The 19,724-nt window shown below is 46.7% G+C and overlaps 1 protein-coding gene across 9 annotated transcripts in view; it reads right to left on the bottom strand.

Annotated features, from left to right (window-relative positions):
* Lrrc20 (leucine rich repeat containing 20) overlaps window positions 1-19,724 on the bottom strand; it is a 127,624-nt gene that overhangs the window by 48,991 nt on the left and 58,909 nt on the right. For 7 of the 9 annotated variants that reach the window (XM_087898154.1, XM_087898155.1, XM_085679689.2 and 4 more), the window contains one exon: window positions 1,038-1,187. The exons of 1 other annotated variant lie outside the window; for it this stretch is intronic. In XM_087898154.1, the coding sequence (XP_087754280.1) occupies window positions 1,038-1,187 (150 nt within the window). Of the gene's footprint in view, window positions 1-1,037; window positions 1,188-9,983; window positions 10,292-19,724 lie in introns of those variants that run through there. One more of the 9 variants, XM_087898158.1, reaches the window with a different exon arrangement.

The following is a 19,724-nucleotide window of genomic DNA, read 5'->3' as shown; positions in this document are numbered from 1 at the left end:
GGTGCTGCTTATTGGCTTGCTCCCCACGGTGTGCTCAACTCACCCTCGTATAGAACCCAGGACCACCTGCCTAGGGATGGTACGACTACCTGCGCAGGGATGGCATCACTCACCCTTCCATGATCACTGCAAGAGAAATGCCTTTCAGCCAGATCTCATAGAGGCATTTCCTCAACCGAGGCTCCTTCCTCTCTGATGACTCCAGCTTATGTCAAGTTGACACACAAAACCAGCCGGTATACTTGACCAACTGAAATCAGGGGTCTGAGATACATTTGCTTGTTCTTCATACAAGACCAGTATTTTGTGTTTGTTTCTCTAAACCGATACTTTTCATACCCCTGGCAGACAGAGTCCCAGTATTCTTATTCGGGGGTCCTGTGCCTTCTGCCACTCTCCCACCCTAGCATCCATGGGGCAGAGAGATTGCGGTAGTGAGTACCACAGTCTCAGCACATCCTGCTCAGCCACCCAGAGATACTGCTGCAAAAGATCCAAAACGCCCACCTGCTGGCCTCCTGCCTGGCATCCTCCAAGAGCCATACCCACTCACTCAGTGTGTGCCAGAGATAAGCCAGCGTTGTTGGCGCCTGTCCCAACTGCCCTGAGAAAGCAACATGAAAGAGCAAGCTGGGGATGAGAAGGGAAATCGGTCATTCATGTCTCCTCGGATTGCTGGTCTGCTCAGAATGAAAGCACTGAACCAGGACTTGTCTTCAGCCAAACTTACTTTGAGACAGGGTTCTCTGTGTAACAGTCCTGGCTGTCCTGGAACTCACTCACGAAGATCAGCCTGCCTCTACCTCCGGGGATTAAAGGCATGTACCACCACACCGGTTCTGTCAATCTTATTTTTCAATCAGCTGGAAACAGAATTTGACCCAGGCACAAAACTATCTTCAAAGTCTATTCTTAGAATGATTTTTATGAGTCTGGTTGATCCAGGACTAGCTCTGGAGGCATTCTCCAGAGGGAGTGAGACCCTGAAGGCCAGGGGCTGGTCACACAGTCCTTGCCTGAGCTAATCTCTGGCCTACCTCGAAGCTGACTGAACGTGGTCATGAACTTGCTGGTGAGGGACTTGAGTTCATTGTTAGCCAGCGTGATGAGGTGGATCTGGTCGGAGACGTTCCTCAGGACCTTGTAGATGCAGATAGGGAAAGACACAAGCTTGCAGTCAGCCAGGTCTGCAGCAAAAGGAGAAAGAGATGAGAGCCATGAATCACAGCTTCTGAAGAACCCGCTTAAGACCCACGCGGACCTAAGCCAGCCCTCCCTCCAGCTCCTCCCCCCCTCCATCTTCTCCCCACTCCAGCTTCTCCCCGCTCCAGCTTCTGTGCCTTCTGGCCTGTCCCATAGCCCCACCAGCATTATGCCTCACTTGTCCCTCCTTCCACACTCTGAACCTTGGGTTTTGTCTCCATCTCTATTACCTCAGCTGATTAGCTGGAATCCAAGAGGCAGAACCTTGAAGTCATAATAATAATGCCATCCAGGGCAGCATTGTTCAGGTCCTTCACTTACAGAATCTATTCCTCTGGAACCAAAGACCTGACAATGAGGCAGCCTCTCAAAGACTACTTCACAATCCCTTGCTTTGGGCACACACAACACTCAGACTCTGTGGTTTGCCCATCTTCCCAGGCCTGTATCAAACAAGCAGAGACGCCACTAAACAGAATAGGCTCACACTTCCCCAAGGGCAAACCACAAAGTCATCATATAATTGAGGGCTGCCACCCTTCCCACATCTATACCCAGGAGACATGAAAACAAATGTTTCCATACAGAAAACAGAAGACATGCAGGTGTCTTCTGAAAACAGAATGATACAGCTGGCCTCAGACTGAGAAATGGGTAACATGCCCACAAAAAGGAACACTGCTCAGCCACAGAAGAAATGCCACAGAGGCTGGTAAAGTGCTTGCCTTGCAGGTACCAGGGCCTGCATGTGACGCTCAGAACCCATGACGGGGGCTGGGGGAGGCAGTTACGGTGATGGTGGTGCGTGTCTAAATCCCTGTGCTCGGGAGGTAGAGACAGGTTTAGCCCTGGCACTCACCAGCCAGCCTAGTCTACTTCTTGAGTTAAAGGTCAGGAAATAACCCACTTCAGAAACGGGGAAAAATAGATGGTAACCAAGAAAACAACATACATACACACACATGTATGTGTACATAAGAACAGGTCCCCTGCCCAAAGAGAAATACTATAATATGGAAGAATCATGAAAACACGGAGCTGAGCCAAAGAAGCCAGTCAAAAGCACCACACATCAGCCTGACTCCGCATATGTGAAATGTAAAGAGGCAAATCCACCCAGACAGAAAACAGACAGCTGGTGCGTGTGCGGGCGGGCTGCAGGAGAGAGGGTCTGCGAGTGAGCGATGAGGAAGGGGCGGGGTTTTTTCCCTGTGAAATGTTCTAAAATTGGCCGGTGGCAGCAATTTTACAGCTCCTTGAATACAACGAAAACCACTAAAAGGATTTCTTTCCTCTCTCCTCCCTTTCTTCCTTTTGTCTTCAGTGTCTCATGGAGCATATGCAGGCTAGCCTCAGATTCACTGTGTGGCCAAGGATGACTGTCAACTTCTGATCCTCCTGCCTCTGCCTCCTAAGAATGAGGCATACAGGTGTGCCTTACCACAGCCAGTTTTACAAAGTGTTGGGGATCGAACCCAGTGCTTTGCATATGCCGGGCAAACGCTCTACCCACTTAGGCACATGCCCAGCCTCAGGCGATTGGTTCACTTCACACGACTGAACTAGGTCTCATCACAGCGGAGCACACAAAGCACAGAGGCTATGTTATTAGGCTGCCCAGCTCTCCCCAGGTACATAAGCTCCCTGAGCCTCAGTTTCCTCATTATATAAAACAACAACAGCATTTGACTGGCAGCTGCCAAGAAGGGGAACTATGATCAAATCCTAACTCACAAAGGGCCTGGCAGATACCTAACTAGTGTGTTACAATGCTACCCTCTCCACATCTCCACATCCTCTACCCTCTACCCTCTGTTCAAACCCTTTCTATACTTCAAGACTGGCTCCCTCCAGACCTCTTCTGGGAATCTTTCTGGAGCTTCCTTGTTGCTGGTGATGCCTTTTGAGCCCTTGGGGCTCTCACCAACTGTGGAACACCATCTCATCTCTTCTCCACAGAAGCCTGGCTCTCATAGGTTACCATGCATCTGCAGATGGCTCCAGAATAAATGCGCAAGTGCAGTAATAATCCCATACGTCAACAACAAAATAGGGGTTTTCATTCATTGCTATTTATCTGTTGTGCAGCACTGGGAGTTGAACCTAGGTCCTTGGGCTTGTTAGGCAAGGGCTCTGCCCCTGTGCCATATTCCCAGTAGAAGAACGTGGCTTTTAAAGGTTCTATTCTTAAGAGCAAAAATAGTACAAAGCTCGTGGAAACAATCATATAAGAATCACGATTGTTCCTCACACACTAACTGAAACCCTTCTCAAGTCCCTTTCCCACGGAATCTCTACTTTTGGTCCAAGTCCTAGTCAAATGTCACCTGCTCCATGAAGCCTCTTGCTGCCCTAAGCAGCTGCTCCTCCAGCCAGAGTGGCATCCAATGCCACTAAGACCACTTAATCTGAGGTTTTATTAACACATTTTTGTGTCTGTTTTCAAGTATTTTTAGGTTTGTATGTGAAGACATTGATAATAAGAAAAAAATATTAAATGATGTCATTTTCTAGAGATTTGATTTGACTTCTAAGTTGCGCACGTGTGTGTGTGTCTTTGTGTATATACATACATGGAGGCACAGGTGCCCAAGGAGATCAGTGGAGGGGGTCGGATCCCCTGAAACTGAAGTTACAGGCAGTTGTGATTCATCCTGCATGTTGGTAACTGAACTCTGGTCCTCTGAATGCAGCAGGGGCTCTTAAGCATTCACTGACCAACTTTCCAGCCTGTGGTGTCTTCTGTTGTTTGTTAGTTTTTGAGACAGGTTTCTCTGTATGGCCTTAGCTGTCCTGGAACTCACTCTGTAGACCAGACTGGCGTGAAAAAGAGATCCATCTACCTCTGCCTCCCAAGTGTTGGGATTAAAGGCGTGTGCCATCAGCGCCCGGCTCCACATTGCCTTTTTTTTTAAAGAAAAATTGTAACAAAACGTCTGCTGTGTTTTCTACCCAGTGAGTAAATAGAATGATCTGAAAAGTAAGGCAGGGTTGCAGTCACTTCAGAAGTCACACTAATTATGAGAGGGCAAAAGGATAAACATCATAGAAAGAAAATTTTGAGCCCAGAAGGTTTAGCACAGAAGAAAACATGTCATAATTGAATACTAATGGAAGCCTCACAAACAAAGCAGGGAAGGGAAACGCTCATCAGCTCCCTCACGTAATAGCTGGGGAAAACAAAAGAGACTCCCTGAACAATCTAATTCTTTATCTCCACCGAACAACTCAGAAGGAATCCGAGTTAGAGTGTCTATGTGACCTCAGATAAGGTGCATAAAAGACAGGGACGGAAACAAGGAACAGGGCAGAAACTGCATAAAAGATAGACCACTGAATATTTAAAAAAAAAAATAGCCAGGCGGTTGTGGTACACAACTTTAAATGCCAGCACTCAGGAGGCAGAGACAGGGGAATCTCTGAGAGTTAGATGTCAGCCTGGTCTACAGAGCGAGGATAGCGAGGAATATACAGAGAGACATTGTTTTGAAAAAACAAAAAATATATAAAGCAGTAACAATAATAATAACAACAAAGCAAAATTTCTCAGTGGTTAAGGGTGCTAATTACCCCATCACAGGACCCAAGTTTAGTTCCTGGCATCAGACAGCTCATAATCACCAAGAGATCCAATGCCCTTGTAAGCTTCCAAGGGGCACTGCACACACATGGCACACGCAAAGGCAAAGACACACACACACACACACACACACACACTAAGAATAGATCTTCTGGCCGGGCAGTGATGGCACACGCCTTTAATTCCAGCACTCAGGAGGCAGAGGCAGGGGGATCTCTGTGAGTTTGGGGCCAGCCTGGTCTATATAGTGAGTTCCAGAACAGCCAGGGCTATACAGAGAAAATCATGTCTCAAAAAAATGAAAACAAACAAAGTAGATCTTTTAAAGAAAATAAGGCAAACAATGGATTACGCAAGAGTTTATAAGTAAGATGAAGAAAAAATGAAAATGCATAAGGCAATAGTATAAAGAAAAAATAAGACTATTCAATAAACGGAAGACAGTTACAAAGGGAAAACATAAGTCATAAACAAACACACAGCCTCACGTGGACTGAAGCCGCTCTCCAGAACATTATGCTGATTTATAAATCTACTGAACAATAGCACTGTGCTTTACAGACATACCTCGCTAATACGATCGGGGGAAACGGTATCCTTCGGTCTACTCTGCAGTTCTTTGGGTAATGAGACTAATTGCATTTCATAGTCAATTAACCATCTTTATTTCCCCCGTGGAGCATTCTGCTCACATCTTTTGTTTTTTTGCTTGGTGTTCTGGAGTGCTCCCACTAACAGCCGAGGAAAGCGCGGTCATCAGCAACCGTCTACCCACGTCTGTTGGTTATTTTCACATTCAATAGCCTGCCCTTTCCCAACTTCAGAGATCACACAACGCTTTCCCAATTTTATAGTTCACATTATAGAGATTAGATATTTGTTTTCTTTCTTCCTTTTTCTTTTTTAGTGCAAGGCTGGTCTCTACCTCACTGGATAGCTGAGCATGACCTTGAATTTCTGATCCTCCTGCCTCTGCAGGTGACTGCTACCATGCCTGCTTTTATGCCAGGGATGGAAACCAGGGCTCCACATATGCTAGGCAAGGCTCTATCTACATCTTGAGCCCCAAGATAGGCAATATTTTTAAACAAAATATTAAAATTAAGCTGACTGTGAAAATGTGTGCCTGAAATCTCAACTACTAGGGAGATTGAACCAGAAAGACAATCTGAGCCTAGCAGTTCAAAGCCAGCAGGATAACACAGCAAGATGTTGTCTCAAAAAAAAAATATGTACACAGCAGTTTCAACTAGATTAAAAAGTATACGATCTGAAGAAAAATAACCAGAGTTCTAACAGCAATTATTTCAGAGTATTGGATTGTTTCTTACCATAAACTGTCACAATGTTTGTTTTACTAAGTAAAATACTACTATGTATTTATACAAAACAATTTGTCAAAGACAGGAATATCCAGTGATACTTTAAGGACGGGGGGGGGGGTCTATGTATCATAAAAATCATAAAATGAACTTTCATGGGGGAAAAAAGTCTGGCAAATTTGAAGATAAACTAGGCAGTCACTTTCTTGTAAGATTAAACAAGAAGGAGGGCCCAGCTGTCAGAGTGGGAGGATGGGCATGTGCAGCAGGTAGCCAGAAAAACAAGGCCTGTCTGAAGCATCCTGGAACGGTCTGGGACTGAGTAATCACTCCTCCGCAGTGGCTGTAACTGATGGCGTGTTTAGCCTCCTTCCCGCCATTTAGGTGGCATTCTCAATTGGCGCAGACTTGAAATCCTATTCAAGAAGATGTGAACGATTTGAATAAAAGCATCTAGGAAGATGTCATTAGTGCTACGGCAGACAGAATGACTTCTAATGAGGCACTTTTTATACAATGTCACAGTGAAGTTATGGGGAACTGTCCATTACCATATCCAAAAACACACTCTGGTATATGCCACCAGAAAGCCCGGAGTCATTTGATAGGATTACAAAAATGTATCATTTGCAGAGAAGTTTGTTGATTCGGAAAACCATGAGGGAAACTGATCAACCGTGAATCGATCTTTTGCATGTGTAACAGTTTCCTCCACGATTAAAACACTCCATCTTTCTGGGAAGCTACTTAAGCAGGAAGGAAAAAAAAACTCAAAACAGGACTGGAGAGATGGCTCAGAGGTTAAGAGCACCGGCTGCTTTTCCAGAGGTCCTGAGTTCAATTCCCAGCAACCACATAGTGGCTCACAACCATCAGTAATGGGATCTGGTGCCCTTTCCTGGTATTCAGTCAGAACACTGTATACATAGTAAATAAACAAATCTTTTTAAAAAAAAAAAAAAAGAAAGAAAACGCCTCAAAATAGCTTCAGGAAGTCCCTAAAACCAACCAGATTCACTAGGCCTCTCCCTCCAGAGTAAGCAATAAAAGCTAAAAGTCCTCAGAAAAAGTGAAAAAATAAAACTGCAAAGAAGACTCTCAGACAAGCGAAGCTACGAGAAGGCTGAGACCAGGCCAGCTGCCTGGAAGAAGCAGGAACCAGCAGAGCCGCCTGGAAGAGGTTCAGAGCAGAGTCACTTGAAAATGACACTCTCCAGCCTGTGCTCCCCTTCTTCCTCTCCCCTTCAACCCTCTCCATGGTCCCCATGCTCCCAATTTACTCAGGAGATCTTGCCTTTTTCTACTTCCCATGTAGTTTAGATCCATGTATGTCTCTCTTAGGGTCCTCATTGTTGCCTAGGTTCTCTGGAATTGTGAATTGTAGGCTGGTTGAGCTCTTGGGTTTCTATCTGCTGATGCCAATGGCATGCTCCATCTACTTGCAGGTCAGAGTGTCTGCCTCTGTTGGGACAGGATTAGGGAGCCAGGGCACCCATAGGGGAAGGACTGTCCAGGAATTAGGCAGTAAGATCAGTTTGACATGCCATTCTAGGGGTGGGAACCCAGGTTTGGGAACTGGGTGCTGGAGGTAAGCAGAGCTACTGGGCATCAGAAATAGGGCACCAGGCCAGTAAGATGGCCCAATGGGTAAAGGTGATTGCTATACAAGCCTGATACCCTGAATTTGAGCCTGGAACCTATGCAAAGGTAGAAAGAAAGAAGTGAATCTTACTATGTTGTCATCAGAGCTCCACCTATGTTCCATGAACAATCTTCTATTTGAAGCATGATTTTATAAGTATGTCTATAAACATTAAACTTTAAAAAATTATTGTTTGAAACAGGGTCTCATGTAGCCCAGGATGACCCTGAACTTGCTGTGTGACTGAAATTGGACTCCCCAAGCTCTTGCCTCTACTTCCTAAGTGCAAGGATTACAGGAACATACCACAGTGCCCAGAAATACTTCCATTTCTGTAGCATTTGACAGATTTTTTTTTTTTTTTGAGACAGGGTTTCTCTGTGTAATAGCCCTGGCTGTCCTGGAACTAGCTCTTAAAGACTAGGCTGGCTTCGAATTCACAGAGATCTATCTGCCTCCCAAGTGCTGGGATTAAAGGAGTATGCCACCAATGCCCGGCCATTTGACAGATTTTTTTAAAAATGTAATTTGGCAATTTGTCTTAGTCACTGTTCTGTTGCTGTGAAGAGACACCATGGCCACAACAACTCTTCATATTTAAAAGAAAGCATGTAACTGGGGGCTGGCTTACAGTTCCAGAGGTTTTAGTCCAGTACCATCATATCATCACAGCAGGGAGCATGGCAGTGTGCAGGCACACCCCAGAGTAGGAGCTGAGAGCTACATCCTGGTCAACAGGCAGAGAGAGAACTGGGCCCAGGATTCTGAAACCTCAAAGACCATTCAAAGTGACATGCTTCCTCCAACAAGGTCACACCTCCTAATCCTTTCGAACAGTGCCTCTCCTTGGAGCTCAAGCCTTCAAATATATGAGCCTATGGGAACCATTTTTATCCCAACAGCCGCACTTACCATATTGTAATCTTGTGTGTATGTGGTGTATGTGTGCATGTGGGTCAGTGTGCACGTGTGGAGGTCAGAGGTCAAGGTTGAGTGTCTTCCTCAGTCCCTCTTCACCATATTTTTTGAGATAGGGTCTCTCAGTGGAACTCAATGCTCACTGGTTTCGATAAAATGGCTCACCAGTGAGCCCCAGCAATCAGCCCATCTCTACCCTCCACGCGAGGGTCACCGACACAGAGCTATTGTCCCACAGCAAACACTTTGACCTACTGAGCATCTCCCCACCCCATCGTCTTCCTCTTTTTAATGAAATTTAAATAAAAAGGGTCAAAAGAACAGAGAGGAGCAGACCCACAGAAGACAGGCAGGAACAGTTCAGCAGCATCAGGGCAGCAACTGTGAGATAGGGTTTTCAGTATCTGGCACCAGGGGAGGGCTGCACAATGGGCCATCGGTCCCCAAAGTGAGGGAAGTGGGCACAAAGAAGAGCCATAAAGCCATTCAAGTTACTTCCAAGGCTCTTCAAAGTTGGCCGTCACCCTGAGCAGAGCCCTGAAATGGCCAGCCCACATTCTCCTCATCACGCCTGTGCATTCACACATGACCCTACTGTGTAGCTATTCCCTTCCTCTAGCCTGGAGGAAGGGGGCAGGCTGGTAAGACTCAGCAAACTCAAGAAATCCGAGGTTCAAAACGGTCATATAGGCTTGTTGAGATGGTTCAGCAGGTAAGGGCATTTGCTGCCAGGTCTGACAACCTGTTTGACCTGAGTTTGACCCGATGGAAGGAGAGAATCAGTTCCTGCAAGTTCTCCTGACCTCCATAATACGCTATGACACACATGCACCCATAAGCAAATAAAATAATATAATAGCCCTGGTCGTGACGGCGCATACCATTGTTACCGTCAATCTTGACTGCCACTCAATGGGCTCGCTAGGTGTCTAGGATTAGCAAACACATCTGAGTGAGTCGGCAGAGATCCCAGAGAGATCGGCTAGGGAGAGACATGCTCTGATGGGGACGCTCTAGTCCAGTGCTGGAAGCCTGGATGGAGGGAAAGCAGGGAAAGGAGAAAGCCCTCTAGCACACCTGTGGTCCTCCCTCTCCTTCCCAGAACCAGCTGCTCTGCCATGTCATCTCCCTACCAGGATGCTCTGAAACCACAAGCCAAAGTAAGTCCATTCTCCACGTACTTATTTACGTCAGGTATTTTCTCACTAGAAATGACGCGAGGACCCCAGTTGTGACCAGAGCTGGAGGGAGGCACAAACTTGGAAAAGGGTGGGGAAGGAGCATGGGCTCTGGGGTAGGGGTGGGGGTGTTTACCCACCTTCTTCAATTCATTTTCTCAACTTCCACCGCAGTATCAAAAGGAGTGAGGAGTTTGAGCAGCAGTCATAACTGAGAATCTCTCCCAGTTCGGGCCAGATCTCCACTGATCCAATGATTTGATTTTCACTTTTTCACAGAATTTGCAGATGGCCAGCCAGTCACAGCCCACCTGAGCCTAGATAAATCCTTAGGCACGGCCTTTTGGGAGACCTGTTCCTGTTTTCAAAAAACTGGCTTACTGTGGCTCTCAGCCGGGAGACTCCAGCTTCCTGAAGGCAACTAGATGGTGACTCACTCCTAGCTGGCAACCCAAGGCCACCCAGAACTTACGAGTGTCTCTTTCACTTCTAGTCCCTCTCAGTCAGCGCCCCACAGCCTGTGAGAGCTCAAAGCTGTCACTATTCACTGACAAAGCAGCTCCCTGTCAGCCAGCACAGCCCCTGGAGAGCTTCCACTTCACCTTCAAGCTGTCACTCCCACACGAATGAAATCCTCCTTCTTTCGCTCACCCTTTGTTGTACGTCCATTAATTCTCCATGGCCAGACAATTAACCAACAGGAAGGGAAGAAAATTATCTCATTCCACTCGTCCAGTCTGAGTAAAAACAACACACAAAGTGTCTGAAGCTTCCTGTGGCCAGCTGATTGGAAGTCACTGGACCGCCCATTCTGGCCCTGCAAGGAGGCCAAGGGCTAGGGATGTCGCCCCAACACCGACTTCCTTCATCTACCCTCCGTTAGCTATTGAGGCTCACTAAGTGCCAGGGCCTCATCTAGAGGTATCCTATCTTGTCCCCTTCCTGTGGTTTTGTTGTCACTATTTCCAGGGACTCCTACCTGTTCCCTGCATCCTGCAACCCCAAACTGCCTACCAGAGGCGTGGGGTACCTACTCAGGGCATTCCTTCAACATGTTCACTGGTCCTGATGCAAATACACTGCATTCCAGCTGTATCACCAGCCACTGCACAAAGTATCATCCCTGCTGAGCGAAGAAGTCAGGTTCTCTGGACAAGAACATGAACATCCAGGTACCCAGGCTTCCTGGAACAAACCTCCACTTCGTCCAGCCACCTTCCCATCAGTACATGAGAAGCAATATTCTTGGAGTTTATGCTTTTAGGGATGGTGACCGCAGGGTCATAAGTAATATCACTTTATTACTTCACATATGCCAACACCCCCCTTCACACAAGGAAACCGCTGCTAAGTGACTTTTTCAAGGGCTGGGGAGTAGCTTGGTGGGAGAGTGCTTGTCTAATATGGCTCAGTTACCAGGACCATACATATACACACACACACACACACGTCCTCCGTTCTTTAGCTTGGGGATGGTTATAAGGCTATGTGTTGGGGGTAGTGAATCTGGACCCAGGTTAGGCAGATAAAGTCTCTTTTCATTTTCTTTTTTAAGATTTTAGTACATTTATTTCATTTGGTTTTTTTTGTTGTTGATGTTGATACAGGGTCTCTCTGAAACTCTGGCTGGCCTGCAATTCCCTATGCAGACCAGGCTGGCTTCAAACTCACAGAAAACAACCTGTCTCTGCCCTTCCACACTCCGCCCAAGTGTTGGGATGAAAGGCAAGGGCCACCATGCCTGGTTTATGACATTTACATTTGATGGGAGGTGGGCACCTGCATTCCAAGCCCTCTGCTATACTACCTGCTTGGTCAAGGTTATGTCCAAGTACCCACCTCTGGGCCAGGCAGACAGAAAGAAATCCATGTCGGGCTTCCAATGGGAAACTGCAGCTGTGGCTACCAACTCCTTGAGGCTTTGCCAGTTCAAAGTCTGTGATCCCTGAGCACGTCCGAGGAAAGGCCCTCGGGCTTTTCTGACTTTCTGCTCTCATGGAGTTTTTCTGAAGTCTTAATTTAGAAGCTGAGCACATTCTATGGTTTTGTGTGGAATTAAAGATCCCCGTAAGCTAAGGCAAATTCAATGTTGGGTCTTTGATTATGTGAACGCGTGACATTGCTTCCAGAGATATGGCCAGGATATGGATGGTCACCAGGCCCAATTAACAAGTTAAAGGGTCCTCAAGCAGGAAAGGGCCAATGTAGGCTGCGCACGGAATGGCAACCTCAGGAGGGGGTTCTAATGCTGGGGAATGTAGCTCAGTGGCAGAGCACTTGATCAGCATGCATGAGGTACTAGTTTAATCTCCAGTAGCAGAAAGAAAGAAAAAAAATCCCACAAACACTGAGTTAAAGGGTGCACTGGTGATACCTTTGCCCAAGGAGATGGCTGGCCTGGTAAAGGCTGCAGCTACCAGAGTTGATGACCAAGTTCAGTCCCCAGGACCCACGTTGGAAAGGGAACTCCTGAGAGTTGTCCCCTGGCTTCCGTATGCACACTGTAGCATGTGCACCCCCCAACACAAAATTAGTAAGTAAAAAAATCTAGTTTAAGGTTTTTAGAAAAGAAACTATCCCATTCTCCAGGGGGCCTCAAATGAGACGGGATGGGTTAAGAGTTCACCATGTTATAAAGGAAGTAAGGAAGAATATACCACATAATAGGAGGCCTGGGCCAGAGTCAACAAAGAAAATTTTGATATATTCTGATATAGATATAGATATAGATATAGATATGGACTCAAAGGTCCCATTCAACCCAGTGCAAAACACATGCTGCCTACAGAGCTGAGTTCTTGTGCTGTGCTGTATGAGCTCGGTTCCCATAACGACCTATGAGCTTCCCTCAACAGGAAGATCAGGGCTGGGTTACCAGGTAGATCACCCACTATCACTCCAGTAAGACAAAGCAGCTCACAAATCAGCATGACGATTCCAGACCAGAGATTTGAGCAGAGCAACCAACACAGCCATTTGCTTAAGACTTCCCCAACAGTACTATGGAGAGACCTGTATCCCCCTCACCCTGGGATGCCCTCAATTCAGGCTAACTGATGGAGACGGGTCCAGAGAGAAGAGAGCAGGGCAACCTAGGAGGAGAACGGCATGAGCAAAGGCCCTGAGGACTCGCTCCATGAGACCTCCACCTTCCAGTCAACCTTCTTCTTCACCTTGCCCCATAAGTGCTCAGCGATGAAGATGCCTGCGGCCCAAATCCTGAGCTACCTGGTGGCGCTTATCCACAGATCGCTACCAGAGACTGGGGAGGCAGGAGGGTAATGAAGCGCCAGGGTCAACCCTGGGCTCCTACGTCACTCCTGGAGCACACCTCAGTGTTCTTCTCCCGCGCTCCCAGCTGCACCTACTTGAGCTTCAATAAAGGAGACATTCTTTACAAGACTGTACCAAGGAACATCAGGCATAATTATCCGTGTAATTATATGTACTGCGAGAAGGCTGAAATGCACACCCCAAACTTGTAATTAAAACAGTACTTAGTGCTAATAAAGGAGCCTTCCAGTCCAAAGGCCCTGGTGCTTTACGAAAGGCTACCCAACACATTCACTTTAGTGAGGACCTGGTGATACATAACGGTGACCAGAAACGAGTCCCAAGAAACACACACAGAGGCAGGCAGAGTGGCGGCTAGGAGTCAGGTGTGCTGAGCAGAGGCGGCACTGGAATAGACAGCCGAGGCAGTAGATCGCTTGCCTAAGATGCAGGAAGCCCTGGCTTCAACCCCCAACAGGCATGAACTGGGGACACTGGCGCACAACTCCAGCGCTCAGAAGTTAGAGGCAGGAAGATCAGAAGTTCAGGGTTATCCTCAGCTACACAGTGAGTATGAATCCTGCCTGGGCTACAGGAGACCCTGTCTCAAAAAAATAGGAAAAAAAAAAAAAGACAATAGTCTTTCAACAAGGGGCAAGAAGGGAGGCCCGACCCCTGGCAGTTGGCCTCTCTGACCCCCCACCCCGCACCAATAACTTTATTTTTAACTAAAAGGAAAATAAAAAATTTAAAGAACCAATTTTCAGGGTTGCAGCTGTTTCAGAGTTCGGGGCTGGAGTGGGGGATGGAGCGCGCAGAGGGTGTTCGGAGCAGGGAACACACTGCCTGGTATGGCAATGGTAGATGGATGCCATCGTAGACCTGCTCAAAACTAGAGAATGCACTCTCTCCAGTGAACCATGTGGGACATAAAGATAGTGTGGGCTGCAGGGTCAGCAGTTAACCCGGAACAGCTGTGATGGTTAATGCTACCGACGTGACAGCGTTTCTACCCACCCAGGAGAAAAAACCTCTGGGCGTGTCCGTGAGAGCCTTTGTGGACTAGGTTAAGTGAGGGGGGAAGGCCCACCCTTAACCATGGGCTGGGGTTCTGGGCTGAATAAGGAGACAAAAGTAAGCTTTGGACCAGTGTTCATCAATCTCTGCTCCTTGACTGTGGATACAACGTGATCAGTGGGCTTAAGCTCAGGCCACCATGACGGGCTGTATCCTCATACATGAGCTTTATAAACCACTCTTCTTGAGCACTTCTATTAGGTATTCCTCACAGTAGTAAGAAAGGTAGCTGGCCAATGGACCATGCTGGCTGGTGATGTGGATCAAAGCAGGAGGCTGAGGAGAAAAGGGTTCGTGGAGACTCCAATTCCCCCTCCGTTTTGCTATAAACTTAAAACTGCACTTCAAAAAAAAAAAAAATCTTTTTTTTTTTTTTTTTAACCAATGTAACCATGTTGGAGCTGGCTGTTCAGTGGCCTTGAGTAAGGTCACGTGCTGCGTCATCAACCTCTAGAAGGCTTGTACCTTGCAAATCTGAAGCTATGTTCTTATTAGACACCTGCCTCCTACCTTCCACCTGCTGCTGGTTCCCTGGAAAACGAGAAAATCAGAAACTTTTCTCCAGGCAGCAGCATTGCCATGGTTCCCGACGCTCCTCTCAGACAGGCAGAAGCCACCCGGCTCTGACTCTGGCTCCTCTCCTGCAGGGTTCTGTCCAACATTAACTATTGCCGTGGATCACTGAAGCCGAGCACCACGCTGTGCTCTGGGCCTGTTATCACCACACTCACCAGTCTCCACTCTGTCGGCACAGCAGTGCGCTCACTTATCCCTAAACTGAAGAGGAAGTGGCGCGCTCAAATCAAATGACTTATTAAGCGACTGAAACATACACAAACAAACAACTCATGGGTCATCCAGATGGCTCATTAAGTTAAGGGCCTGCTGCCAAGCCCGATGACCCGAGTTCAACCCCCAGGGCCCTTGTGGCGGAAGGAAAGAACTGACTTATTAGCCTCTGACCTATACACACACACACACACACACACACACACACACACACACACACACACAGCTGCAACACTGAAAATTGGTTCTTTTTAAATTTTTTATTTTCTTTTTAGTTAAAAAAAATAATTAAAGATATTGTGGAAATCAGAGAGGACAGCTCTCTAGAGTTAGGGCTCTCATCTTGCCCCTTGTTGAAGCACTAGTTTTAATGTCTTTTTTTTTTTTTTTAATTCTTCTTCTTCTGTTTTGAGACAAGGTCTCCTGTAGCCCAGGAGGATTCATACTCACTGTGTCCTAAGGATGACCCTGAACTTCTGATCGTTCTGCAAATTCCCAGGCCCCACTCTGGGACCTACAGGGGATGGAGCCCAGGTACCTGTGCTTTCAGCAGCCTCAAGGGGTGTCTGGTGCCCAGTTTGAGAATCACAGCGAAGAGGTCTCCCTCCAGCTGTGATGACTTTACCCTGGCGGATGCTAAGAGCCTGGTCAGACTGATGCCTTCTGGGTCCCCCCCCCACACACACACAGACTCCAGCTAAGGCTGACCTTGAACTTTCAGCCTTCCTGCCTCTGGTGCTAGGGTTCAGGAGTAGGCCACCACACTCAGTTCTCTGCAGTGCCAGGCCTGCACTCTCCCACCCCAGCCGCATCCCCTGGAAACGACAGCTGAGGGCTGGCTCCTCCATCCTGGCAAAGAACTTTGGTTTTATATGATCTGACTCAAGGGAACTTTCGGTCTCACCGGAGGCCCTAAACCAGACCATGTCACAACAGAGACCCTCGTATTTCTTCATTCCTTTTCTCCTAACACATTTCTCCTTTACCTTTCAAGACCATACTAGCAGAACTATGGAAAACAATGGTGCTGGGTGCGATTTGATGAACTATGGGGCCAGGGTCAAGAGGTTTTGGGGGAGAAGAATATTAGTATGTTGCCTAGAGATCATTCTTGTGATATTTTGGTGAAGAATGTGGCTGCTTTTTTCCTTTGTCCAAAATGTCTTAAAGAGTTTTGGACTAATTGCATTGGCTACAGAAATCTCAAACAGCCTAGTATAGACTCAGTTGTGTGGTTACTGTATGAACTCTAATGAAGATTTATAATGAAAAGGGGCAAGCTGAGCAAGGAAAAATACACAATGTACAATCTGAGGAGAAAAGGAGCACCAGGAGGTAGCATGGAGGTAACTCCTGTGTTCAAAGAGATAAACAGATTAAGAAAGGGAATAAAGGGAGTGGTGACCTCAGGGCAAGATCCCGTCCAGCGAAATTTCCAACCTACAGAAAGGAATTAAAGAAAAGCTTAGAGTTGGGTGTGGTGATGCACACATTTGGTCTCAGCACTCCAGAGGCAGAGGAAGGTGTGAACACTAAATTCAAGGCCAGCCTGGTCTACAGAGCAAGTTCCAGAACAACCAAGCTTAGGCCGTGAAGGAAACCATGGAAAACAGAAAGCTGGTGAAGATGTAATTGAACGAGGGGCCATGTTCCAGCCCCAACAAGCAGCAGAGCTTGGCAGCTTCAGCCACATGAGTGGGATTTAAGAAAGAGGTTATGGAATCTTCCTCCGAGACTAGGGAAAGCAACTGAGGCCAGAGATGTGGCATGGGGTGTCTCTGCATGGAGCTCCAGGGAGGCCATTGTATGAAGCTGTGAAGGTGAAGCCTGGATTGCCTTGGAGACCCCAAGACATTGGAGATGCCAGAGTCATGGGATAACTGCCAAGGAAAACTGCTAACGGAGTGAAACCATCCAGAAGAAAGAAGCTGAAATTAACAAGGCTGAAACTAATTGGAGATCTGAAGAGCACTTTGACATCAGACGCAGGTGCAGAGTTTTAGAGTTTGCCCAGCTGGGTTTTGGTCTTGCTCTGGTCCAATATTTCCTCACTATGCTCTTTTCCCTATGTTTTGGGACAGTAATGCATATCCTGTGGAATTATATATTGGAAGCATGTGATCTTTTACTTTATTTTATAGGGAATTACAGTTAAGAGATTGCATGAGGGCTGGAGAGATGGTTCACTGGTTAAGAACATTGGCTCTCTTCTAGAGGACAGGGGTTCAATTCCCAGCACCACATGGCAGCTCACAACTGTCTGTAACTCCAGTTCCAGGGGATCTGACACCCTCACACACGACAAATGTGGACATAAAAGTAAATAAATAAATTTTTTAAAAGATTGCATAAATCTCAGAAGAGACTTTTAATTTTAGACTTTTAAATAAGCCTGAGACTATTATAGACTATGGGGGCTTATAAAGTTGGACCGAATGCATTTTTGCATTATGATATGGGTACAAGCCTTTGGGAGCCAGGGGATGGAATGCGGTGGTTTAAAAGAAAATGGCCTCCCAAAAGGAGTGATACTATTAAGAGGTGTGGCCTTTTAGGAAGATGTATGCTACTGTGGGAGTGGGCTTTGAGGTTTCCTTTGCTCAAGTTATGCTCAGTGTAGTACAATTCACTTCCTGCAGATCAAGACACAGAACTCTCATCTCCTCCAGCACTGTGTCTACCAGCATGTCACCATGTCCCACCATGACGATAATGGCCTAAACCTCTGAAATTGTAAGCCACTCCAATTAAATATCTTCTTTAATAAGAGTTACCATGGTCATGGTGTCTCTTCACAGCAATAGAAACCCAAACTAAAGCACCAGTCAATGCAAAGTTCCCTCCCTACTGGGGAGCAAGGCAACTGCAGGTGCCTATCTCAAAGGCTGACACCTGGCTGTGGATCCAAGCAAAGGGCTTCACACCCATCAGGATGCTCTCTGAAGACAGCAGCAGAGACAGAAGCCCAAGAAGAGAGCTCCTCAGGCCCAAACCAAAGCTGTTCTGGGGCCAGCTCTTTCTGGCTGTGGCTGCTGGGTCAGAAGCTTAACTATCTCAGACCCCTCTTCAATACAGTGAGGACACGAGCCATACAGAACCTGACTGTGAATGGCCACAGCTGAACCATTTACAACAGCCTGAAACTGGAAAGCACCCAAATGCCTAGCTATGAAGGAACAGAGGAAAGAACCAGGGTATAGTCATGCAATGGAAAAAATATTCATCCATAAAAATGGACAGAATTCCAACACAGGCTACAACATGGCTGGACCATGAAAATGTTTTAAGAGATTAAAGAAGTCAGTCACAAAAGTATTACATGAAATGTTCAGAAAAGGCCAGTCTATAGAGACAAAAAGCAGATTGTGGTGACCAGAAGAGAGAGCATGGAGACATGAGGGCCTGCAGCTAATGGGTAAAAGGCTCCTATTTAGGGTGATGAAAATGTTTTGGAATTAGATAGTGGTAATGGCTTTACAATCTTGTAATTATACTAAAAACCACCAATTTATGGGCATGGAATGAAATGTGTTTCACAGAAGGTGTTTGGCACAGTGCCTATCAGGCAGTTTGTATTCAATAAACAGGATTCATTGCTATGAAGTGAACAGATACAGGCATATGTGTGTGCGTGCATTATGTGTGCATGCATGTGTGTGCGTGCCAATGTATATTGGGGGTGGTCTTCATCTGATTGTTGGTTTGGTTTCTTTTTTCTTTCCTTTTATTTCCTGTTCTTGCCCATGTAGTGTGCAGGCATGTGTGGATGTGTGCTCACGTGTGTATGTGTGTATGTATATGTATGTGTGTGTGTGTGCACGCTCAATGTGTATGGGTATATGTGCATGCATCGAAGTGGAAGTTCAAAGTTGGTATTATGTGTCTTCCTCTGAGACAGGGTCTCCAGATGACCTGGGAGTTCACCAATTCTGGCTCTTCTAAGCTAGCCAGCTTGCCCTAGGGAACTCCCACACTCAACCCCATCCCCACTGCCTCCTCTCGAACACTAGATTTCTAAGTGGCCACATCTGCTCAACGTTAAATGGGTGGGGGTGGGGGGGAGTCACGAGCAGGCCTTATCCACTGAGTCATCTTCCCAAACCCTTTGGTTTTTGAAACAGGGTTTCTTGTGAGATAGCTCAGGCCTCACTTCCTAGGTGCTAAAGTGGGTAAGGTATGTCTTACTCAAGTGTCCTCAACCTTTTATTTTTGAGCCAGTCTCTCACTGGACCTGGAGCTCACTAATTCAGCAAGGTTGGCCAGCCAGTGTGTTTAGGCATCTGCTGTCTCTGACTCCCTAACACTAGGATCACAAGCAAGCCGCCACCACGCCCAGCACTTTATTAGAGTTCTGGGCATTGAACTCATGTTTGCATAGCAGAAAGTTTACCTGATGGACTACCTCCCCAGGCCCCAGGATATGGGACTTCTGGAGGAAAAAGCCCATATTATTTGTTGGGAAAAGTCATTCTGAGTGAAGTAACCCAGGCTTAGAAAGACAAACACCACAAGTTTTCTCTCATATGTGATGTTAGCTTATAAATTTGAGATGCTGGGCTGGAGAGATGGCTCAGCAGTAAGAGCACTATATGTTTTGGGGTTTTTTGTTTGTTTGTTTGTTTGTTTTTCACGACAGGGTTTCTCTGTAGCTTTGGAGCCTGTCCTGGAACTAGCTCTTGTAGATCAGGCTTGCCTCAAACCCAAAGCGATTTGCCTACCTCTGCCTCTTGAGTGCTGGGTTT

The sequence above is a fragment of the Myodes glareolus genome, chromosome 18 (genome assembly GCF_982192425.1).
Source record: "Myodes glareolus chromosome 18, mMyoGla1.1, whole genome shotgun sequence".
NCBI lineage: Eukaryota > Metazoa > Chordata > Mammalia > Rodentia > Cricetidae > Myodes > Myodes glareolus.
Note: the sequence above shows the minus strand (reverse complement) of the source record. Positions and strands in the feature narration are given on the sequence as shown.